A 25,990-nucleotide genomic window follows, 5' to 3' on the forward strand; every position below is an offset into this window, starting at 1 on the left:
GCTTCTCCGTGCGCCAATCCCCGCCTCATCTCCTCCTCTCGCGTCCAGCATAGCTATGCACGCCCTCATTCCTCCACTCTACATCGCACAGGAAGACAGCTACTTTGTAGCCTGAGACCAGCACACACACTGACGACGCAAAGAGCCAAGATGGCAGAAGGGCCTGCAGCAGAGCGCGCGCATGCCGACAGACGGCAGATATGTTCAATTGCATCGCACGCCGGTCGCTATAAAATCAAACATCGAATGTAACTACGGCCGAGTAGGGCACGGCGCGGGAGAGCAGTCAAAATAAACAGAGCTGTGTGGCGTGTAAACGGGCAGGCGGGTATCGTCCGCACCAAACATGGCGCGCCGTCGCGTAACGAGCGCGTCGATCGTCACGTATTACATGCATGCCGCTGCAGCGGCAAGTACCAGCACGCACGCACGCACGCACGCACGACGCCACGCACGCACGCACGCACGCACGCACGCACGTACGGACAGACGAATGCCACACCACGCCACGCACGCACGCACGCACGGATGAATGCACACACGCACGCACGGCGCGCGCCGAACGCATGCACATATGCATGGAACGCGAGCGCGCGGAACGCCAAGGACGAACGAACGAACGAATAAAAACACATGCACGCACGAACACACGCACGCATCCACGGATGGGCGAATGTACACACGGACGAATGCAACACACGCACGCACGCACGCACGCCCGCAACGCACGCACGCACGCACGCACGCACGCACGGACAAGTGCACACACGCACGCACGCGCTCCCGAACGCATGCACACACGCACACGCGCGCGCGGAACGAAGGTCAACGAACGAACGAATGAAAACACATGCACGTTACGCACGCACGCAAGCGCGCGACGCAACAACCTCGTAATAACGATCGCATACACGCTCGCACGCGCACCCGTACGCACGCTATGCACTCATGCACATACGCGCACGCACGCACGCGCCCACAAACGCAACGCATGGTGCACGTACGCACGCGCGGCACCGCACACCGACGCAAATATGTACGTACCATACACGCGCTACAATGGTGGGCATGCCGTGCGTGCCTACGTAAGCAACGGCACGTACGCACGCCGCACGCCCACGTACGTATGCACGCACGTAGGTACGCACGGCACGCACGCACGACGCACGCACGCACGCACGCACGCACGCGCATGCACGCACGCGCGTAGCTCGCGAGATGAGATTTATGAACTAACAACGCGTTACGATTGTCCAGCGGAAGGCTTAATAGCTGTTATATACAGTAGCAGCTACCACGCACGTACCATCGCCAGAAACCAGGGTTTATAGTGCGATGTTCTCATGATTTTACAAATGCGATGGCCGTTACGCTGTAATTTACGACTATTAAACTATTACGACCACATATTTTAGCCGTGACGTTTGCTATCACGCTATCCGCGCATGCTACTGAGCCTTGCACACACCATCACATCACACTTCTCCTGTAAGACGCTATACCTGCATCTATTGCACGCTTTACCGTGTTCTTTAATGCGGTTCTTGTAAGACCTAGTACGCCTATACCTCGCGACACTCCTTCTACACTTAACGCAGGCAGAGGGTGAAAGACAGGCAGTCTGCGGCATGGAACCGAATACACGAATATTCGCAGTAAAAACAGAGAGTGCCTTTATAGCCGCACTATGATCGCTGTTGCGCTTGCTTGGTGTTTACCGATCACTAATAACGTCGCGTGTACTATTTTTGTCCCGTTCGGCAGGTGCTTTTTGCTGAAGACATACATCGGAAAGATGCGTGGTTGTTTTTACTAGCTTCAGTATTTCCATCGCTAGAGCGCCCATATCAGTGACGTTTGCCCAAAGTTGCTTCGAGCCTCTTTAATTGAATACTTACATGGGGTGGCTAGATGTAAGTTTTGCGCTTCTGTCTCTTTTCTTCCTTTTGTCCGTTATCTACTTATTGCCTTTTTTTCGGCATCTCTATACCCCTCCCGCAAATGTCGCCCCATTATCCCTATATGAGTGGTGTATATGAGGAGCTTAGATGAGCAACGCTCACGCGCGCGCGCGTGTGTGTATGTGTGTGTCGTGTGTGTGGTGTGTGGTGTGTGTGTGTGCTTGTGTGTGTGTGTGTGTGTATTTGCGGCGTGTGTGTGTGTGTGTGTGTGTGTGTGTGTGTGTGTGGTGTGTGTGCTTGCTGTGTGTGTGTGTGTGTGTGTGTGTGTGTGTGTGTGTGTGGGTGTGTGGGTGTGTGCCATACGACTGGGTTATATGTCTATCACGCTCATTAGCTTTCAGCATGGCAGCAAGGGGACATAAGAGAGTCTTCATGTGTTCCCTAGGTAGAATGTACATATGCTCTTTCTATGTTCTCCTGATAGGCACGGATGTCTAGAAGTCGTATATATCTCTGCTCGTCGTTCCCTGCAGCTATTCGGCCCATACTGTCAAAATATATGTTCAATACACACAGGGACACACAGACACGTGCAGGCACGCATGCACATATACACCACATTCGCACACGCACAACCGCACGGGCACGCACTCGCACGCACGCAAGATGCATACGCATGCGCAGACGCGCCCGCTGTCGTACGTTATTTTGGTTGCCGTCGTTATCGTCGTCGTCTTCGTCGTTATCATCGTCGTTCGTCATTGCCGTCGTTATCGTCGTCGTCGTTATTATCGTCGTCGTCGTCGTCGTCGTCGTCGTCGTCGTAGTAGTAGTAGTAGTAGTAGTAGTAGTAGTAGTAGTAGTGGTAGTAGTAGTAGTAGTAGTAGTAGTAGTAGTAGTAGTAGTAGTAGTAGTAGTAGTAGTAGTAGTAGTAGTAGTAGTAGTGGTAGTAGTAGTAGTAGTAGTAGTAGTAGTAGTTGTTGTTGTTGTTGTTATAATATTATTATTATTATTATTGTTGTTGTTGTTGTTATATTTGTTTATTTGTTATAACGTTGTTGTTGTTGTTTACGTTCGCCGTGCAGCCACCTCGCCCGCAACCCGTTCATCTGTGACTGCAACTTGCGCTGGTTGAGCGAGTATCTGCACAGCAACCCGATAGAGACGAGCGGGGCGCGCTGCGAGAGTCCGCGCCGCATGCAGCGAAAACGTATCGGCCAGATGAAGGATTCCAAGTTCAAGTGTAAAGGTGAGGAAACATGGACATGCTAACACAAAGTTAACATACGTCAATAGTACGTCAATAATACGTCAATAATACCATAAAGGTTATATTAGCACACGTTAAAACGCGCTAACACACATTAATACAAGCTAATACACGCTAACACACGCTAACACACGCTAACACACGCTAACACACGCCAACACGTTAATGCACGGTAACACACGGTAACATAGGCCAACACACGTCAACACACGTTAATACACGCCAACACACGTTAACACACGCCAACACACGTTAATACACGCCAACACACGTTAATACACGCCAACACACGTTAACACACGCCAGCACACGTTAATACACGCCAACACACGTTAATACACGCCAACATACGTTAATACACGCCAACACGCGTTAATACACGCCAACACACGCCAACACACACCAACCCACGTTAATACACACCAACACACGTTAATACACGCCAATACACGTTAATACACGCCAGCATACGTTAATACACGCCACCACACGTTAATACACGCCAACACACGTTAATACACGCCAACACACGTTAACACACGTTAAGACACGCCAACACACGTTAACACACGTTAATACACGCCAACACGCGTTAACACACGCCAACACACGTTAACATACGCAAATGCACGCTATAGTACACGCCAATTTAACTCCCTTCGCCTGATCATGTCCCGATCTATTATTTTCGGACTCTATGTCAATTCGTCAAAATTCGAATTCAAACGCAAAGGCGAGCGCTACACGTGCTTCCCACGCGAACACATGCATTCACGCACACCCAGAGAATCATCGACAGATGGACGGATAGATGTTTTACGCAGGTCACAGCACGCAAAGATTGATTCTGTACTTCAGAGAGGCAGTTCTGACAGGCACACAGGCTGTGCAATCGTCGGAATGTGTTTATCTGCACGCGTTGCGAAGCAGTGCGATGTAGAGAGGGAGCCAACAAAAGCAGATTGGCTTCCTAACGCGATACGACGATGCACTTATCCGCTGCTGCTGATATCGACTCATCAACAACAACTACTGCATTTCTCAACACTGCCGGCGATTATTGATGCTTCCGTCCAATAGCTCCTGTTTTCTCCCCTTCCCTCTTCCCTTCTCCCCCCCCCCCGCACGCGAAATACAAGCGGCAGCAAATAAGTTTAACAGCGCACTAAATGCCACTGTCGTCATGCGCCCGACGAGACAGAAGCGGATAAAAAGGCGATGATTCCATCGCAGGCGATGCTGGGAATGTCATAAATCTTGCATCAGAAGACTCGATATATCACACGGGGAGTGTTACCCATACTGGTTTTTCACTTGCGTCGGCTGTATGCGGTTGGGAGAGAGACGGAGCGTGCGGCAGGCCAGCAGTGTGTGCTGCTGCGGGTGAGGGCCGGGGCTGTATAATAGATAAGGTCACAGAACACGTCGCCGGTAGCAAGTGTTTAACCGGGTCTCTCGCGTCAGTCGGGTTGTTAAATCCCAAAGACAGACAGGCAGACAGACAGAGAAAGAGAGAGAGAGAGAGAGAGCTAGCTAGATAGAGACGGAGATGTGAAACATAAGGAGAGTTAATGAAAGAGCTAGAGATATAGCGAGAGAGGAGTGAGAGATATAAAAAGAAAAAGGATAGAGAGGAGAGTAATGGGCAGAGAAAGAGAAAGAGCGCCAGAAAGACACACAGACGGAGAGAAAGAGAGAGAGAGGGAGAAATAAAAGGAGAGAGAGCGCGGGAGAGAGAAACCGGGTAGGGGAAAAACAGTTTGATGCATTGAGCCAATGAATACGAATGCTATACTGCTTGTTCTACATAAAAAAAACGAGAAAAAACGACGGTCTGCTTTATTAAACTATCATTGGCCTATCGCATTTTTTTGTTATCGTAATTTAAATAGTAATTAAAGCAGTTAGAGGGTATGTGAATGTCGTTCGGTAATCCGTGTCCTGAGAGTTTCTTCTATCTTTCTATTGTATTTCTTGCAAATACAAAACTACTCTTTTTAAAAACAAAATCGAAATGTTAAAAATTAATTAAAAAATTGCTTTCTTAGGGTTCCTTTACTGATTTTTTGAAATTTGGCAACAGGCTCGGAAGAGTACAGAACAAAGAATGCCGACCAGTGCCTCATAGACATGGAATGTCCGCCATCTTGCGTCTGCGACGGAACCATCGTCGATTGCTCGAACAGAAAACTGCGCGCGGTTCCAGAAGATATACCAATGTTCACGACGGACCTGTGAGTATAGATGGCGTTGCAGTTCCGTACCGACGACATGTGTGGTCGTGTCGTCGCTATGATCAATGATCAGTAGAGATCTGACTCGCTTTGATAGCCTTGCAATGCTTTATACTCACGTAAGACCAGTTTCAAATACCGTTCATATTTGTATAGCGATACAGATATAATGCTTTCAAGATGAGATCGTGAATATGATTACAAATATCGCGTCGGCGTCGATGAATTATTGTTAGACATTCCTTGGATGCGTACTAAATTTGTTATAAAATAATTATGTTCGCATGTATCTAACGACGCCACGTAAATACTAAGGTGTTCCTAATTTGTCTGTTAATATAGACGACTAAATGACAACCTCATCAGACGGATTGAAAAGACGGGAGTCTTCAAAGAGTTGCCGAACCTGCAAAAAATGTTAGTGTAACTAGAGAAGAAGGACGCCTGCGCGTGTGTACATACAAGCGTGTGGTTACTCTGAGACTCTGTTGACGGTCGGAAATGATTATATTCGTCATTAATCTTTAATCAACGCATGGCGACGTCGGAAATATGATTGCGATTATGTCTTCGTATTTCCCGTCTGCTAGGATTAAGATCTTCAAAGAATGTTTTCCCGTTTGTTGTTTACTGCCGGCGGCGCTATACCTCGCATCTCTGCAGAAATCTCGCAGCTGCGCGGTGGCTTCGCTAAACAATTCGATAATTGACGCTCCAATTCTTCAGCGCCGTTCCTTCAATCTCGTCTCGGAATCTCTTAGAACGTATCCTATTACGTATCACTCGCCAGCCTTGTGTCGGTCTTGTGAGTGTGTGTTTGTGTGTGTGTGTGAGAGAGAGAGAGAGAGAGAGAGAGAGAGAGAAAATGAACAAGTGGTGTCGGATAAAAATACAGAGCTAGACCCATAATTGTTAGGATGATTTAGCGTATATACCCTTTGATAAATATTAGAAGACGAATAAAACAAAAAAATTAACCAGTAATTAGTTTACTAGTTTACCGAATTACTTCACGGATATTTTGCGTGTAATCTCGTGACATGTCTTTTTTCCCAGTTCATTTTGAATTGGACTTATCTTACAAAAATTTAAATAGACCCACAAAACAACGGCGTTTGATAAACCAGATAATATACTTTAGACAATGACTGAGTTTGTCGTTGTTTGGGCTAAATTAACTCCCTTATACGCATTTTTTAGTTTATTTTTATTCCAGCCTTGTTTCCATGCCGAATTGAATGGGGTTGTAATAAAACCCGTTTTTAAGCAACTTCCCCTACAGAGACTTTCAGAGACTTTTGATATGTTATAGAGAACATGTTCCTGAGTAGAAAACGGTTGAAAACCCTTCTTTTGCAATTAGTTCTAGGTTGAGCCTTTTTTTTATCATAAAATGCCTGGACTAAAGTATAATGCAGCAATTTAACCATAAAAAGTAAACGGAATTACTTACATTTTGTGAAAAAGTGGAAATATTTTCTTTACTTTTACTATTTACAGTGACGTAATCACTATAAGGAACGTAGTATAAACCTTGTGGCAGTGACTGGCATCCAAGCTCTCTTGCCGTCCTCTTCTCACAGCCTTCTTGCTCTATTAATCAACTATTCGCGTGCGACAGGCGATGCGACGAACGCCACGGTAATGGCCAAGTGCGACATCTGCTGGACATTTCCCTGTAAGAACAACGCCACCTGTCGCCGGAGAGGCCTCGACAGCTACGAGTGCAAGTGCACGCCGGGATACCACGGCGATCAATGCGAGAATGTTATTGACGCTTGCTATGGCAATCCGTGCGAAAACAACGGACTCTGCAATGTACTAGAGCAAGGTCGCTTCAGGTAAGCGTGCACTGACGCTATCATGCTTAATGAGCAGTATCGGGTCGTTGATGAAGAAAGACTGTATTATTATTACTATTATTATTATTTCCAAAGTGGATCACTGCATTAGCCGGTGGCTTCTGGGTTGACCGTGTCTCAACCTGGGACATAGGGATTCAATTCAGAAATTTTCGCAGGATATGTGCTGTTCCCACTAGTGCAATTTTCTGCACTTTTTGGGCAGTGTGGTGGCCAGGGAGTTCTTTAAGGTTCTTCTCAAAACCATTCTTTATAGAGCCAAGGGCTCTAACCACCACTGGTACAATTCTCGTCTTAGTATTCCACATCCTCCTAATTTCGATCTCCAGATCTTTGTACTTGGTGAGTTTGTTTCTTTCCTTCACCATGATGTTAGAATCATCTGGTACGGCTACGTCAATCAACAGGCATCGTTTTTCTTTCCTGTTGTGGAGCACTATATAAGAGAGAGAGAGAGAGCTTACTGCATAGTGTTGCAACAGAGTTAGCGTGAGTGTTTAACTCTATTATAACAGGAATCTGCTATTTAACCCGTTCAACTGCAACTGTCACCTGAGCTGGCTACCCGAATGGCTACGCCAGCGCCACATAGTGACCGGAAATCCACGATGCGAGAGCCCACGTGAGCTCAAGGACATGCCGCTAAAGGAAATCTTTATGCAGAATCTGACATGCAGCCGTAAGCATCATTACGCATAATTATATAATAATAATTAATGATAATTAATGTGCATAATTAGGAATACGTGGCTTATTTTCGGTTCAATAAATGAGAGCGTATACCCGTGATGTCATTTCGTATATCTTTACTTCTCATTAATTACATACATCATCTAATAAATATACATCTATTACTAATTCATATTATTATTATTATTATTATTATGATTATTATTGTTGTTGCTGTTTTTGTTATTGTAATTATATAATATATATTTTAATATTATTATACAATATTATTATCATGATCTCATTTTCTCGTTATTTTCAATTTATTCATCACCCTTATGTACTCAATTAAATTCTAACGCGTGTCGGCGGGGAGTGTGGGTGCGTACTAGTCATTCGTCTGCTGTTTTAGGAAACATGGAGAACGCATGCGCACCGGAGTCTTCGTGTCCTGCAGGCTGTTCCTGTGTTGGTACTGTAGTGAGATGCAGCCGCGCTAGTCTCACTCACTTCCCCGAGGATATACCTCTGGCCACGACCGAGCTGTAAGTATGCAGCCTGTTCTGCTAGCATCTATGACAAATATGACATACGCATATATATACGCTCTCCTATGAAACTATTTGTCATAGGTAGATTCTTCCTATGGCAAAATGTATTGTATGTGTTGTGCGCATCATAGGAGTTTAGGAGCGCTATTATGAACGCAAGCAGTGAATTTCAGCTGTAAAGCGGAACGAAGTTGACTCGCCAATATTTGTCATGTCATAGGAGAGCGTATATGCGTATGTCGTATTTGTCATAGATGCAAACAGAACATGTTGACGTGTGAGCTCACGTACTTACGTTGCGTACTACGTGTGATCTGTCTCTCACGTCGCATACACACACGCACGCCACGCCACAACCCACGGACACACGCAGGCACGCACACGCGTACACGCGCGCACGTACACGCGCGCACACAGACACGCGCACACGCATACATAGTCACGCACACACACACACGCACGCGCGCGCACACACACACACGCACGCACGCACACACACACATCGCTTCTGTTTTTTCGCAAAAATTTAATTAAAAATCGATCATCGTCACAGAAGCTTCATGTAAACTGTACACTTCCCCACGTCGCATTCAGTCGTAAAACACTTTCCGCTCGCTTTCCGATGCGTCGCCCGCTTTTTTACGCCATTACGAGTTTTCACGCGCCATTTTTGCGTCATTACGTCACAGATACCTCGACGGAAACCTGCTAGATGCGATTCCCGGCTACGCCGGATCCCTGAAGAATCTCGTGCGCATGTAAGTACGAAGGTCAAGATCAAGGTCATTACTTCGTAAACACCTGAAGGCGAAAAACAGACGTGTTCATGGAAAGCGATTTAATGTGACTACTTGTTTGCAGAAACTAACTCGGGTTTTTTATTGACTGGCAGTGAGTGATTAGTTGCTGAGACAAGTGCGGTCTTGCAGGCGCAATAATAATAAAAAACATTTGGACGTTTATATTGTTTTCCAGAGATCTCAGCAACAATTTATTAGGCAGAATTCCGGACAACTGTTTCACCAATCTCACGAAACTTCAGACTCTGTAAGTTCTAAGTCCAGCCCATCGCAAATAGAGAACAGATAATAGAGAAGTCATTACGCTTCTTATCAGGATAATAATAATAGTAATAATAATAATAATAATAATAATACAAATTTAATAATATAATATGACTGATTTATAGCTCATTTTAGATCAATAAAAATATTGATTGTCGTGTCAATAGAATTAATTGGAATTAAAAGCCATTAATAACACGTGTGAACGTATTTTACACATTCTTCCAGGATTCTGAGTTTCAACAAGCTACAGTGCATCTCTCCGACCAGCTTCGCTGGGCTGAGGTCGCTACGCATCCTCTCCCTGCACAGAAACGACATCTCCTTGATACCAGAGGGCGCCTTTGACGATCTGGTCGCTCTGACACATATGTGAGTACCGACACCACGGCGATGTGGCGATGTGGTGGCGATGCGCCTTCTATACATATATATATATATATATATATATATATATATAGAGAGAGAGAGCGAGAGAATAAAGAGAGATAGAGAGAGGAGAGAGAAAAAGATGAGATGGGGGGGGAGAGAGAAAAGCGAGGGCGAGAGCCAAGAGAGGAAAGGAAAGAAAGAAGAGTGATGGAGTGTGACACAAAAATCTAGTAGCGTTTGTTGTAGTTTTTTGTTGGAGCGTGGAATATAATTCCAATGTTCAACTTACACGGCGCACACTCCCTCCGCCCACCACAAGCAAATATACATGCATGTTCTAATGTTAGGTTTAGTTTACTCGATGCTGATGTTAGATTGCATTACGCGTCCCGCAAAGCGGAGATGAAGCTACCCCGCAGTACGTCACATGTACAGTACACCATGGCATTGTTGCCTTCTCCTTTTTGCGTGAAGGAATTCCCTCCTCATCTTCCCCCTCCCCTCCTCCCCTTGCCTCCTCCTCCTCCTCCTGCCTTCTTCTTCTTCTTCCCCTTCTCATTCTCTTCCTCATCTTCCTCCTTCTCATACTCTTCATTCTTTTCCGCCTCTTCCTCTTCCTCTTTCCCTTCCTACTCCTTCGTCACCTCTTCTCGCCCTTCTCCGCCCCCCCCTCCTTCTTTCTCCTCCTCCTCCTCCCTTCCCGTCCTCCCTCCTCCGTTCCAGTGCTCTCGGTGGACAACACTCTGTGTGCGACTGTCGCTTGAGCTTGGCTGTCAGAGCTCATCAAGAAGAGATTCTCGGCGCCTGGGAATCGCCTCGTGCAGCGGTCCCTGCGTCTATGACCGACAAACATCTGCTTACGACCCCGACTAGAGACTGTTCTCGTGTGCGGTAGGTGCAAACGATGGCGCAACTGAATCGCGTTCCCGCCACCTTTGTTATCGTTTAGTTCTTTTTGTCGTAATAACCTGCTTATGATGTTCAAGGTATATATGTACTTACAAAAACAATAATTAATGTCTCCAATCAACGTGTGCTAAATAAATAAAATAAATATATATAATATATATATTATAATCATATCCAAGAGTACATATGTAATTATATTTATTATATATAATATATATATCAAAGAGCTAATAATTACTAGAGTGTACAACGAAAAAACGGGAAAATAGTGGCCTATTTCACGACTACATATTCTACTTTGCCTGCGAGTCTAGAAATAATTTCATGGTATTGCATTAACAAGAATTCCTTGCCTCTCTACCAACAAACCCAACGTTTTGTCAATACGATACTCCTAGGCTGAGATATCGGCCCTCTAAACCTCCCCTCCCCACATGCCCTTACGCGGCTTTGTATCCCACATAATTCAGCAAACCTCCCCACCACGGTCTTAAGCATTTTGGCTATCGGTTTCCTCGTCACCACTTGGAGCGCTGATAATTGATGTCACATGCCCAAATTTGGTTACTCTTACTACAGTGAGTAACTGAGCGCTGCGTTGTAAAAACTTGATGGAGCCGGCTCCATCATGACGGGCATTAGCCGTGCTAGGATAGATAATGGAAGATAAGGGCATAGGCGAAGCACCGTCGTCATTCATAAATTTATCGCGGAAAACCGAACTTTCACGAAGCAATGCTTAGACGCGTGTAGGTTGCTGAATTATGTGGATACAAAGCCGCGTAAGGCATGTGGGAGGGGAGGTTTAGGAGCCGATATCTCAGCCTAGGAGTATCGTATTGACAAGCGGTTGGTCTTGTTGTAGAGACAAGGAATTCTGCTTAATGCAATACCATGAAATCTAGACTCGCAGGCAAAGTAGAATAATGTAGTCGTGAAATAGCACTATTTTCCCGTTTCCCGTTGTACACTCTAGGTATTATTAGCTCTTGATATATATATATATCAGGAGTTAATGAGACAAACTTTTGCTATGGCACTATTTACTATGACTTCTCTTCGTGTTGTCGTACCTAACATATTCCCTACTACGTTCAATGAATACAGTTACCAGACACACTGCAACTATTCGGGATATCTAGCTGCCCATTAAATTGACTACGTCACGATTTTCTATGGTGTATATTTGTAAAAAAAAACATTTTGTTGCATTAAAAGTAAGTACTAACGGGACTAAACGTATCGTCAAATTGTTACTCGATAAGATTGCTTCTCAACTAGTTAAAAATCCAAAAATCCTGGACGATTTGATAAATATGATCCTGACACTGATTGCTTGCTATGTATGAGTCACGAGTGTATGTTTACATCAAACAATATAGTAAAATAGGAAGTAGTCCAGGCATTTTATGATTCGACCTGGTACTAATTGCAAAAGAAGCTTTTTCATCATTAACCAGTTAGAATGAACCTCTAAATGAACATACTAAAAGTCTCTAAGGATCTAAGCAAGGGAACACCTCCAAATGGGACTCACCGCTAACTCGCTCTCTCCTGCAACATGAAAACGAGGCTCTAAACCGGAAGTTGTTGTTTTCCGTGATTTTATCGCCAGAAATCGAGCCATTTTGCTCGAAACAAGAAAACAATATTATGGATGGTTAAATAGCTTTAATCTGTATTAATAAATACAAAACAAATACAAAAAAATAATATTTCTTAAAATATGACACTTGTGCAAATTGTAAATTCAAACCTTGTGCAAGTAGTAGTGAGTGACATTTCGAAAACGTTATCGCGTTGGCGCGCATCAGAAACAGCAGACTGCAATCCATTGCTCTGACTCTTTCTGGTGCCTTTTGTTATTCAAAGCAGATTGGCGGGCCACAAACACTACTTTCTATTGTTCTCTAATGCGCGCGCAATATAGTAAAACTCATCGATTGTACTGACTCGTTCTGGCACAAATGTCTTTTGTTATTCAAAGTAGAATCGCGGGCCACAAACACTGCTTTCTATTGTTCTCGCTAAAAAATTTGTTCCATGGATAGCAGTTTAAATGTCATGCTTGGGAGACCTGACTTCTGCGCTCATATGTTAAAATTACTCATCCTTGCTGTCATAATCAATTGGATCGTCGGTATTGGTGCATGCAGACCCTTTGCATTGGCCACAGGCTGGGGAGCAGTGCATGCTGTTTTTGCGGCAGGTGCATCGCAAACTGTTACAGTCCGACGCACAGTTGCACCTAATCAACTGCAGCAGAGATTGCGGTGCAGGTGGCAAGTCGGTCGTAATTGAGACAACTTCGGTATCTCTGACTTTCCATCCCCATTGCTCTATGAACATGTCTACGTCCTCTCCTTGCCACTGCTTCACTTGCAGGTACACGCGTAGGCTGTGATACCGGGCCGCTGCCGCGCTCGGAGGTAGGTTCTGTGGTTGTATATGTGACGTCTTCGTTGCGAGTTTTTGGAAGTATTGCTGATGCCTGAGAGTGTCGAGTCCGTCCGTTGGCTTTCCATTGTAAAGTGATACCAGTGCCCTTTCACCTGCATTTACAACATCGGCTACAGCGGAATGACCACTGAATACATTGGCTTGATCTCTCAAGTACGGAATTTCGATTAATTTCTTCATGGCCGTCGCCTTGCCAACACCGTACAGGCGGGAAGGTTGTCACATCCGGTCACTGCGTGAAGAAAAGGCAGATTCTTGCACACTTCACTGCCCAACTGCTCTTGAACTTTCTTCATGTGCCATACGCGCGCACCTCTTGCATTTGCCTTTGGCTCAGGCCTGAAGACGAGATCGCAGCCATCCTGGCGAGCATGGTAGCATAGGAGAACCAACAAATCGGTGTCATCTCCAACAAGAACTGTCGTGTTGGTCATAGCAGACTCCACTGCTGTTCTGACTATGAGTAGATCAGCGTCTCCATTAGGCATGGTAGGTTGTGCAGCCAGCCTTGGAGAGCTTGGCTCAACATGACGAGAAACCGTTGCTTGTTCTTGAGATTCGAGAGGAAGTTATCCTTCTTCCGCGTAACGACCATGCTTTCTGTAAAAATGACAGTCGCTGCGACCTTCCCAGATGTGCGCCTTTGCTGCGTCATATGTTTAGTCGAGATCTTGTCGTATCCATCAAATACCACGATCGCACTTCCATATTTCCTGGACACGTAAGTGTAATAAATATAGATTGCACACTTCCTTTTACGTCGGAGAACCTCTCGGCCACGGGATTCGGTGTAGGAGAGCACTTGCCATCCACACGTACTGGACACCCCTTCTGGTTCTGTCTTGGCCTCTGGTGACAGCTTGGCCCACAATGCATCTGCTAGAGCCGGCTTTTGCGGCTGCCTTAATGTGACTGGCGAGTCGAATAGAGCTGTTGGATAACTGCAGAGCTCGTAACGAAATAATCCCTCCAGTTCGGAGTTATCGCATGCGATGATCAGACGCTGAAAATATAAGTTGAGATCAACTTGTACGCGATCACTGTCGATCTTCACAGAGGACTTTGACGCCATTGTGACTGCCTGGGCATTCCGTTTGAATGAATACTCTGCGGCACACTTCCAATTCATCACCGTGAGGATCTTGTCCCCGACTTCCTTGCCACATCGGCGTTGACAGCACTGTCAGCATCACACCGTTCATTATATTCCTTAGGCTGCCATCACTGTCAGGAAAGAACGGGTTGCTGCCTGCAAGGGCTGTGAGGGTAGTGATCGACATCTTTCATGTCTCTTGTCGTGTCTTGCTTTAGACATATCCTTGTTCTGTTCGCCCAAGTTAAACAGAACTCCGCGTGAGCTCTTGCATTGTGTCATTGGTCTCGGCGCAGGCAAGCATAGATAGCAGCCAGACAAGGCGTTGTTGCTCTGTCAGACCCTCCCTCTCGCCAAGCCTCCACTAGTCTTCAGACTTCTCATGAGGACCTGTTCGATCATGCGGTCTATCGATAAACCCGCCCAAAATCTATCACTTTCTTCTCGCAACGTGAAGACCAGAAGTGAAGTCTCTATAGACATCTGGGTAGTCTGTCTTGAAGTCGGACATGGACTGTAGGTACAGGCGAGCACACTTCACGTACCACAAGTTGTGGCCAGACGCAGCGAGATACGGCAGCATTCTGGTTAGTGCCGGGAAGTGGAGTTCCCAGTTCGCTGTACGCTCGGCTCTTATGAAGGAGCGCAGTAGTTCACCATTTCCATGTACTGGAACCACAGCGCTGCAGTGCGGCTAGTCGTAGCGAGGAGATCTTGCTTGCTTCGAACGCATTTTTGTATGTTCTCTAGGACGTCTGCTGCGCAGGCTTCTTCGGCTAAGACTTTCTTTTCGGCCAGCATTTCAAACAAAGCATGGGCCTCCTCACGCTTCAGGATTCCATCTTTTATTACAGGGTCATTGGGGTGTTGGGGATCTAGATTTCATTACGTTCGAACGCGATTGTTTTTAGCAGCCAATCAAGTGTAGCAACGAAAGCTAGGAAACCCGTTGGAGTGGTTGACACCGGACAGTGTGTGCAGCTGTAGCACAACTCGTACGGCGTTCTAAATCGTGAGCGAAAATATACGCTGCCGGGCAGCGTACAGAATCGCGAGTGTGTCCTAGGCTTAAGATATACATTCTCTCAATACATTCTCTCACTGGCGATACAGCTAAAATATGCACTAGCAATTATAATTTCGGCGAGGTTATTTAAGTCGGAAACTGGCTCCAATGGTCTCTCAATCCATGCAGCATGATTCGTGCAGCTTGTATGCATGCGACTAGCGATCCTGCAAGCTCCTGTGACACACCGTGCAGACAGAGCCAAATACATGAACAAGTGGTGTCGCGATAAAAATACAGAGCTAGACCAAATTGTTAGGATGATTTAGCGTATATACCCTTTGATAACATTAGAAGACGAGATAACACAAAAAATTAACCAGTAATTTAGTTTACTAGTTTACCGAATTACTTCACGGGATATTTTGGCGTGTAATCTCGTGACATGTCTTTTTCCCTCAGTTCATTTTGATTGGACTTATCTACAAAAATTAAATAGACCACAAAACAACGGCGTTTGATAAACCAGATAATATACTTTAGACATGGACTGAGTTTGTCGTTGTTTGGGGCTAAATTAACCCCCTTAACGCATTTTTTAGTTTATTTTTATTCCAGCCTTGTTTCATGCCGAAATTGAATGGGTTGTAATAAAACCCGTTTTATTAACCAACTTCCCTACAGAGACTTTCAGAGACTTTTGATATGTTATAGAGAACATGTTCCTGAGAGAAAACGGTTGAAAACCCTGTCTTTGCAATTAGTTTCTAGGTTGAGCCTTTTTTTTCTATCAAAATGCCTGGACTAAAGTAATATGCACAATTACCCATAAAAAGTAACGAATACTTACATTTTGTGAAAAAGTGGGAAATATTTTCTTTACTTTTACTATTTACAGTGACGTAATCCTATAAGGAAAGTAGTATAAACCTTGTGGCAGTGACTGCACTCCAAGCTCTTCTTGCTCGTCTCTCTCACAGCCTTCTTGCTCTATTAATCAAACTATTCGCGTGCGACAGGCGATGCGAACAACGCCACGGTAATGGCCAAGTTCGACCTCTGCTGGACATTTCCCTGTAAGAACAACGCCACTGTGCCGGAGAGGCGCGACAGCTACGAGTGCAAGTGCACGCCGGGATACCACGGCGATCAATGCGAGAATGTTATTGACGCTTGCTATGGCAATCCGTGCGAAAACAACGGACTCTGCAATGTACTAGAGCAAGGTCGCTTCAGGTAAGCGTGCACTGACGCTATCATGCTTATGAGCAGTATCGGGTTCCGTTGATGAAGAAAGACTGTATTATTATTACTATTATTATTTCCAAAGGGATCACTGCATTAGCCGGTGGCTTCTGGGTTGACCGTGTCTCAACCGGACATAGGAGTTCAATTCAGATTTCGCAGGATATGTGCTGTTCCCACTAGTGCGATTTTCTGCACTTTTTGGCAGTGTGGGGCCAGGGAGTTCTTTAAGGTTCTTCTAAAACCATTCTTTATAGAGCAAGGGCTCTAACACCACTGGTACAATTCTCGTCTTAGTATTCCACATCTCTCTAATTTCGATCTCCAGATCTTTGTACTTGGTGAGTTTGTTTCTTTCCTTCACCATGATGTTAGAATCATCTGGTACGCTACGTCAATCAACAGGCATCGTTTTTCTTTCCTGTTGTGGAGCACTATATTAGGGCGGTTTGGCAGGTATCGTGCGATCTGTCTGCACTGCACTCCCACATTATGTAGTATCTCGATGTTGGTCAACTGTGTCTCGGCTATGTTTCATACGCACGTGTCAGGTACTATGCTCAACAAGTTCACTGCAGATTGACCAGTGAGATAGCTGGCTACCTTGTTATGGGATTTATGTACTCGGTTTGGGGCCAGCACTGTGCATCCCGGAGATGATGTGGCTGATGGTCTCCTCTGCCTTACTGCCACATTCTGCACTTGCTGTTGGACCTGTTCTTGAGGATGTGCGTTGATGGTATCTGTGTGTTGAGTGCTTTTTCTTGGGCTGCAATGATCAGGCTTCTGTCTGCCTCTTGGGCCCGACGACCCTGAGTCAGGCAACGGCCTGCAGTCTTCGACAAATGGCTGTCGAGGCTCTTGTAGAATCTTTCACATGCAAAGGCCTTGTTCTTCAATACCTCGATCTTCTCTGCTTCTATATTGGCCTTGCAGTCCTGCTTTGTTGAGGATTGGCTGGTGGAGCTGAGGAGACAAGTATTTGGCTTTGATTCTTTAGCCTCGCGTAAGAGAGCATGATTTGATATTCCAGACTGATGGATTTTGATAAGCTTTGTGAATGTGTCTTCCTTAAGCTCGATGTAGTCGCCTAGACCTACAATGGCAGTGTTGTACGCAGACATTAGTTCAATGAGACCACGACCACCATTTTTCCTCTTGATGTACAGTCGCTCTACATCTGCTTTTGGGTGATGGAGACCGTGCATGGTTAGTAGCTTTTTTGTCTTGCGATCCATCCTTTCGATATATGATCGCAACCAGTTGATCAGCCCGAAGCTGTACATGGGGACTGGGAGTGCCAGGCTATTGATCGCTGTTATCTTGTTTTTTGAGCAGAGCTCAGACTTGAGAACTAGGCGAACTCGGCGATAGTACTCCTTAGCAATGTTCTCCTTCATCTTTGCATGCTGAATACCATCACTTTCGTCTACACCAAGATATTTGTAGGTGTCCTCGTGGTTTAGACTTTATATGGCTGTCTTGTCATCAAGCTCGATATTTCGACTTTTTACTAGCTCACCACCTTTTAAGATTGCGGTTGCACACTTTTCCAAGGCGAACTCCATTTTGATGTCATCTCTGAATGCTTTGACTGTTACCAAGGCCTGCTCCAACTCATATTCGTTATTGGTGAACAGTTTAAGGTCATCTATGTAGAGCAGGTAGCTGATGGTGTTGTGTTTATCGACTGTAAATCCCAGACCCTGTCTATTCAGCATGTTGGTAAGCGGTGTTAGTGCTAAGCAGAATAGCAGGGGAGAGAGCGAGTCACCCTGGAAGATTCCTCTCTTGATTGAGATATCTTTTATCCTGAGGCAGCCTCCTTGAGTGAAGAGGAGCATTTCAGTCTTCCATTTTTTTATTGTAGCTTCCATGAACTGAATGATGGTTGGTGACACACGGTAGATTCTTATGGCTGCGAAAATCCAGGAATGTGGAACACTGTCGAAGGCTTTCTTATAATCAATCCACGCCATTCCTAGGTTTCTCTTGAGTTTTTTTGCCATGCTCACAATCATGTTACTAATGAGAAGTTGGTCTTTGCACCCTCTAGACGCTCTTCTACAGCCTTTCTGCTCATCTGTGAGGATGTCGCTCTTCTGTAAGTAATTGTAGAGGCGGTTGCTGATTGCAGCAGTGAGAATCTTGTAGGTGGTAGGCAGGCAAGTGATTGGTCAATAGTTCTTTGGTTCTTTTGTATCCTTGCCTTTTGAAAAAAGGAAAGTGATTCCTGATGTCAACCACTTAGGGCTATTGCTTGGATCCTTGATGGTGTCATTTAAGGCCCTGGTTAGTTGTTTATGGAGGGCACTTAAATGCTTAATCCAGAAGTTGTGCAGCTTGACTGGGCCAGGAGACTTCTAGTTGTGTGTCCGCTTGATGGCCTGCTGTACTTCACACATTGTAATGTCAGTCCATACATTCATTGCTACATTTTGGAATGCTTCCTCCTCTTGTTTGATCCAAATGGCTTTAGTCTTGTGATCTGTGCTAGCCTCCAGTATTCCACGCCAGAATTGATCGAGTCGCTCTTTAGAGGGAGGCTCCTTGATGGTGCTTTGCTGCTCGTTGAGATGCCGGTAGAATTTTTTGGCATCTTCATGGAAGAGCTTATTCTGATAGTAGTGCTCACTCCGCTTAGTAAACCTTTTCAACCTCTGAGCTTTGGCCTGTAGTTTCACCTTTATTTCTTGTTCGAGCTCGCATATGGTTTTATTCTCCCTTCGGCTCTTGCATAAGATGCTCCTGGCCTTGGCATGTACTTGCTTTGTTGTGACACCTTTTTTTAATTTCCGCTTAAGGATGGAGAGGTCTTTGGCGATGCGTTTTCAATTTTTTGTTCTGATTCTCGTTCTTCCGACTGTTGGTATCCTCTGTGGCGTCAGTGACTCTCTCTCTCTTGTCTCTCCAGCCAATAACTGCAGCAGTCGCGTACATTAATTCAATTGATTTCTGATAAGCTTAGATGGTTATCTTTGATGCATATTTGTGAGGGCCTAGTTTGCAGCTTGAATATCGTGCCGTATTGCGCTTGTATGAGATGAATCTTTTTCAGGCTTTCTGCGTTGAATCCAGGGGGCATTGCCTGGAGTTTTTAGGCAAGACTTAGTAGAGATCTCGAATCTTCACATATCCACTACTGATTCACTTACCAGCCTCGGGGCTTGGGGGTTGTAGGTCTTCAGGTTGTTCTCGAGTGGGGATAAGTGTTGGTTGCGATGCATTATTTTGCTTATTGCCAGCTGCCACTATCTGCTCAAAGTCATGTGTCGGCTCGCAGCTTCTTGTCTGTAATAATCCACCTCAGGATTAGCGAAGAGTATTTAGAATTCTGCGTGGCTGAGAGAATGGTTTGCGATCCTGCCTCGCCGATTCGTCGGTATGTACCTTTACTACCCGCCATTCAGTGTTGTTCATCTTGGGCTAAATATATTCAATATTATTATTATAAATTATATTTACTGCAATTATTATTATAATTATTATTATTATTATTGTTATCATCATTATTTAATCTCTATTGTTTACAATTTAAAGACTATTTAAGCACATCTACTTCCGCTACAGTCCTTTTAAATTAGCGCGAAAAAATTTCCAAGCTTAGTCATGTAAAATACAATACATACATACAATACATACACTACAATACAATACAATACAATACAATACAATACAATACAATACAATACAATACTATATCATAGAAACCAATTTGTCAGTGGTTATTATTTGCACAGACAGAATAATAACGAATATGTAAGAGGACGTCATTTCTGCCTATTAATAATAATATTATTATTATTATTATTATTATTATTGGTACTACTACTGCTACTACTATCATGTTTCTGTGTGTGTTTTGCGGCGTAGTTGTCAGTGTCCGGGCGGGTTTGAAGGCGACCGCTGTGAGACGAACATAGACGATTGCGTCGGCAACAACTGCGAGAACAACTCCACCTGTCGGGATCTGGTCGTCGACTACGAGTGCGTGTGCACGCCGGGATATACAGGTACAAGTTTATTATTATTATTATTACTATTATTATTATTATTATTCGACTACGAGTGCGTGTGCACGCCGGGATATACAGGTACAAGTTTATTATTATTATTATTACTATTATTATTATTATTATTATTATATACATATATCATGAATTCAAAGTTTCGTCCTATACACCTGTGATATGTAACGTTAACAGTGAGATATTTCTGATGAATATGGCACAACTTAAACATGGTGTAACTCCAATACACAAGTGGCACAAACTTTAAAGCAAGTATCGCTCTAATTGTTTTTAGAAATGTGTTATCAGTTTATTCTGAGTTTTTAGGGCGACTTGTAAACTAGCGTCGACTAGATTCGCGCAATAATGATTTTATATCTATAAGATACGAAAACAGTATTGGACGATAAACGCCAACGATACAATCAAAACACGCAGGGGAAATTATATTACGACCAAAATATTTTTGGTAACGGCCTCGCGGTTCACTAAATTCTAATCGATGCTAGGGGAACCCTTTATGCTATTACATTGGTGGTATGAGTGTATAACTGTTGTATACTATTACTAGTATATAGTTACATCTGCTATAATATACTGTTATTACTGTTACTAGTGTATATCCATAATTGTTTTCTACTGTTACAACTGTCACTAGTATATATCTACAACTGTTATATACTGTTATAACTGTTTTGTATATCTATAAGTGTTGCATGTACGTATAGGTCAGTTCTGTAGCGACAGGATCGACTACTGCTCAGAAAGTTTCAACCCGTGCGAAAATGGCGCAACGTGTGTCANCTTAAATATTATAATTGTCTGGCAATGTTTATTGTCCGATTTACCCAATGTTCTAATTTGTCGGCCATATTATAGTACTTGAATTAGTAGCAGCGATTTTAACCCAGCGCAGCGGGTACCCCGCAGCTAGTAATAACATAAAAGATAACAATGGCGAACTATATCCAAGGACATCATGGTTTTGTCTTCCTCCGGTTTGTCGCTGGGCATGACGCCTCACTAACGGCTTTCCGTACTGGGCTTTTAACAGTTAACCTGCTAGTTTTTGCAGTCAGGGGTCCGTTATCAAAAACAAATTTAGTCCTAACATTAGTCTTAACAATAATTATTTCTCACAGACCGTTGACAGGAACCAAAAGATAACTCGTAAAGTTACGAGTTTCTCGCATGGAGTGTATAGAGGTCCGGTCTACGAGGAAAAGTTCATGTTAAGACTAATGTTACGCTTAATCTTATTTCTGACAACCGACCCCAGGTTCTAACAGCTGTAGCAGATAACAAAGCGAGACATTTAAGATGGCCGCTCACTGCGCCGTCTGACCGCGATCTCTGTACAAAAATACAAGCTGTAATTTTAATTACTATCACGAAATAGCGATTCGTAACGCGCTTAATGTGAACGTGTGCCGTTGATGGGCTCTCCATATACATCGAGTTTGCTATTTCTCAATGATTTCTGCTGTTTTAGGTGCGTCTGTCCCAGCGGATATACGGGCGTCAACTGCTCGGTTAACATTAACGACTGCGAGGGCCACAGCTGTCAGAACGGAGCCACCTGTGTAGACGGTCTCAGTGCTTACACGTGCGAGTGCGCCGACGGATTCGCAGGTAGGTTTATGTTGGCGATGTATGTGTTTACGCGTGCCGTGCGTGGCTGTGCGTGCGTGGTGTGTGTAGTGTGGGCGTGTGGTGTGCGTTGTGCGTGTGCGTGTGCGTGTGTCGTATTGCGTTTTGTGCGTGTGCGTGTGCGTGTGACGTGTTCGTGTGTGTGTGTGTGCGTGCGCGTGCGTATGCGTGTGTTTGTAGGTGTATACATACACGTACGCAGGCACGCGTCAGTCATGCTCTCATGAAATTCGAAGAACTTCGATGGGCGAAAATATTGATTCAATCCCACAAACAATTGCCTAGCTGATTAAGTGTGTGTGTGTGGGTGGGGGGATGTATGTGTGTGTGTGTGTGTGTGTGTGTTGTGTGTGTGTGTGTGTGTGTGTGTGTGTGTGTGTGTGTGTGGTGCGTGCGTGCGTGCGTGCGTGTGTGTGTGTATATACTTATATATAAAGTGCCATATTTCCATATAGGCACTTACTGCGAGATCTCACTCGTCGTGCCCATGATAGACTCGATGGCGAGTATATGCGAGAAGGAAGACTGCCAGAACGGCGTCTGCTACAAAAAGGAAGCCACGGAGGGCTACCAGTGCAAGTGCACACCCGGCTTCGAGGGCAAAGCGTGCGACACCTTGCGTTCAGTTACCTTTAAGGTGAGGCCAATGCTAAATTTATATCGTGTGTTTAAATATTCGGACTTACAATCGCATGTAATCCTTATAGTCGTTTTCTTATATTTGTTTTGAGTTGAGGTATTGAGGTTACTTGTATTTTGAGTACCGTTTCGTTGGCACATGTGAAACCGTGTAAATCTAAGCTGAGGCTCTTTAAGCTGAACCCAACCGACCTCAGAGGTCAAGACGTACATCCGCTCCAAGCGGCCTATAAGTATAATATAACGGATATAATATAAATAATATAATATAATATAAGTATAAATCATATAATAACTAATATAATATCAAATGATAATATAGATATAATGTAATGTAATGTAATATAATATATATAATATATATATGAATATAATGATAATATAATATAATATGATATATAATATAATATAATATATATATTAATATAATATTAATATAATATAATGTAATGTAATGTAATATAATGTAATGTAATGTAATATCAATTTAATATAATCGTAATGTAATGTAATGTAATGTAATGTAATGTAATATAATGTAATGTAATGTAATGTAATGTAATGTAATGTAATGTAATGTAATGTAATATAACGCAATATAAGAGATATATGTTGTGTACATACATCTGTTTAATTGGCCTACCCGTCTGGGCGAGGTAACCATTCCCCTTTGCCATCGCTGCTAAAGGCTGGTTCACGCACGTGCAGGTGGTTCAGGTGTTTTACGCACGTGCACGCGAAATTGTTGACTTTTCGTCACTTTGATGCCAAACATTGTTTTTGGAGCGTCCTATCATAACATTGATTGACTCTAGCTTAATCACGCCAGTCAGATTGGTTAATCATAGCGAAGATATGACAGAAGCTGTATACCAACACCATGCACCTTTATTCTACATACCTATACACACACACCGTCTACACACACATGTATATTCCTCGCTCATATATATCTGAGTGGGATCATGAACATATAATTATATATATATGTTCATGCGATCCCTTTCAGATTTCGAACACAACCAATCCGCACTGTCATCCACGGGCACTCTCGTTGTTACATCCAAAACTCTCGTTGTTCATGTTGCCAGCAACAACTCTCGTTTGTCATAGCGGCACAGGTCTCGGTTGTTCATGAGGGATCCACCCACTCTCGTTGTTCATCTACGCAACTCTCGTTCGTTCATCCACGCACTCTCGTGCTTCATCCAGCACTCTCGCTTGTTCATCCACCACTGCTCGTTTGCTCCTCCAGCCTCTCGGTTGTTTCATCCACGCACTCTCATTGTTTTTCCCGAGCATCCACGCACTCTCGTTGCTCATACCAGCAGCTGCTGCAGTTGTTCATATCACGGACACTCTCGTTGTTCATCACCAGCACTCTCGTTGTTCATCCACCACTCTCGTTGTTGCATCCCCCACTCTGCGTTGTTTTCATCCACACACTCTCGTCTGTTCCCATCCACTCACTTCGTTGTTCATTTACCACCACTCTGCATTGTCATCACCACTCTTCGTTGTTTTATGCCAGCCACTCTGCGTTGTTCATCCACGACTGCTCGTTGTTCATCCGCTGCCACGCACTCTCGCTGTTCATCCACCACTCTCGGTTGTTCATCACCTTTCGGACACTCTCGTGTTGCAATCCAACTTCACTCTCGGTTGTCATCCACGCACTCTCGTTGTTCATGCCCACGCCTTTCGTTGTTTCATCCACTGACATCTCGTTGTTCATGGCCACCACTTCCTCGTTTTCATGCCACACACTGCTGCGTTGTTCATCAACCACGCCTCTCGTTGTTCATAGCCACCACTCTCGATTGTCATCAGCACTCTCGGTGTTCATCGCACCACTCTCGTTGCTCATCTACCACTGGCTCGTTGTTTCATGCCAGCCAGCTCTCGGTTGTTCATCCAGCTACTCTCGTTGTTCATCCCGGTGCCACTCTCGTTGTTCATCACGCACTCTCGTTGTTCATCGGACGCACCACTGCTCGTGTTCATCCAGCAGTCTGGCGTGCATCATCGCAGCACTCTCCTTGTTCATAACCACGACACTCTCGTTTGTTCATATCCACGCACTCTCGTGTTCATCCACTACTACTGCGTTGTTCATCCACGCACTCTCGTGTTTGCACCCAGCCACTCTCGTTGTTCATCCAGCCCAGCGTCTTGTTGGCTCATCCAGCACTCTCGTTGCTCATCGCAGCACTCCTCGTTCGTTCATCCACCACTCTGTTGTTCATCCACCACTCTCGTTGTTCCATGCACCACTCATTGCGTTGTTTATCCACCACTCATCCGTTGGTTCATTGCCACCACTCTCGTTGTTCATCACCACTCTCGTTGTTCGATCCACTGCCACTACTGCGGCTTTCATCCACACGCACTCTGCGTTGTTGCATCCACCACGCGTCGTTGCTCATCGCACCACTCTCGTTGTTCATCCACCACGCGTCGTTGTTTATCCACACTGACCACTCTCGTTGTTCATCCACCACTCTCGTTGTTCATCCACCACTCTCGTTGTTCATCCACCACTCTCGTTGTTCATCCACCACTCTCGCTGTTCATCCACCACTCTCGTTGCTCATCCAGCACTCTCGTTGTTTATCCACCACTCTCGTTGTTCGCAGGGTAAGAATAGCCACGCGGAGTTCCCTCCGCTGAACCTCAACCCGTCGGTGAACGTCACCGTGGTGTTCGCGACCAGCGAGGAGAACGGCGTCATCGTCTACATGGGCGACCAATCACACATCGCCGCCGAGCTGTTCCGCGGTCGCATCCGCATCAGCTACGATGTCGGCAACTACCCCGTGTCAACGATGTTCAGCTACGAACAGGTGCGTGTGATTAATACATGTGAATGTATTAATCAATGTGTTGTGAATGTACATGCACACACACAAACACACACACACACGCGCGCACGCACACACACACACACGCACGCACGCAGGCACACGCACCCACACACACACGCACACACACACGCACGCACGCACACGTACACGCACGCACGCACCAACACACACACACACACGCATACACACAC

The 25,990-nt window shown here is 44.8% G+C and overlaps 2 protein-coding genes across 2 annotated transcripts in view; both read left to right on the plus strand.

Annotated features, from left to right (window-relative positions):
• LOC106806056 (slit homolog 2 protein-like) overlaps window positions 1-5,832 on the plus strand; it is an 83,820-nt gene extending 77,988 nt beyond the window's left edge. The window contains exons 11-13 of the mRNA XM_014807898.1: window positions 2,987-3,150; window positions 5,255-5,405; window positions 5,748-5,832. Of these exons, the coding sequence (XP_014663384.1) occupies window positions 2,987-3,150; window positions 5,255-5,405; window positions 5,748-5,832 (400 nt within the window). The remainder of the gene's footprint in view (window positions 1-2,986; window positions 3,151-5,254; window positions 5,406-5,747) is intronic.
• Window positions 5,833-7,049: 1,217 nt separating this feature from the next.
• LOC106806059 (protein slit-like) overlaps window positions 7,050-25,990 on the plus strand; it is a 26,511-nt gene continuing 7,570 nt past the window's right edge. Inside the window, exons 1-15 of the mRNA XM_014807899.1 lie at window positions 7,050-7,246; window positions 7,783-7,946; window positions 8,349-8,481; window positions 9,177-9,245; window positions 9,463-9,534; window positions 9,780-9,923; window positions 10,647-10,814; window positions 13,956-14,013; window positions 14,507-14,681; window positions 16,411-16,627; window positions 20,510-20,649; window positions 21,375-21,471; window positions 22,139-22,278; window positions 22,752-22,933; window positions 25,572-25,778. Of these exons, the coding sequence (XP_014663385.1) occupies window positions 7,050-7,246; window positions 7,783-7,946; window positions 8,349-8,481; window positions 9,177-9,245; window positions 9,463-9,534; window positions 9,780-9,923; window positions 10,647-10,814; window positions 13,956-14,013; window positions 14,507-14,681; window positions 16,411-16,627; window positions 20,510-20,649; window positions 21,375-21,471; window positions 22,139-22,278; window positions 22,752-22,933; window positions 25,572-25,778 (2,163 nt within the window). The remainder of the gene's footprint in view (window positions 7,247-7,782; window positions 7,947-8,348; window positions 8,482-9,176; window positions 9,246-9,462; window positions 9,535-9,779; window positions 9,924-10,646; window positions 10,815-13,955; window positions 14,014-14,506; window positions 14,682-16,410; window positions 16,628-20,509; window positions 20,650-21,374; window positions 21,472-22,138; window positions 22,279-22,751; window positions 22,934-25,571; window positions 25,779-25,990) is intronic.

Source organism: Priapulus caudatus, unplaced genomic scaffold, assembly GCF_000485595.1.
Source record: "Priapulus caudatus unplaced genomic scaffold, Priapulus_caudatus-5.0.1 Scaffold139, whole genome shotgun sequence".
Classification (NCBI taxonomy): Eukaryota; Metazoa; Priapulida; class Priapulimorpha; order Priapulimorphida; family Priapulidae; genus Priapulus; species Priapulus caudatus.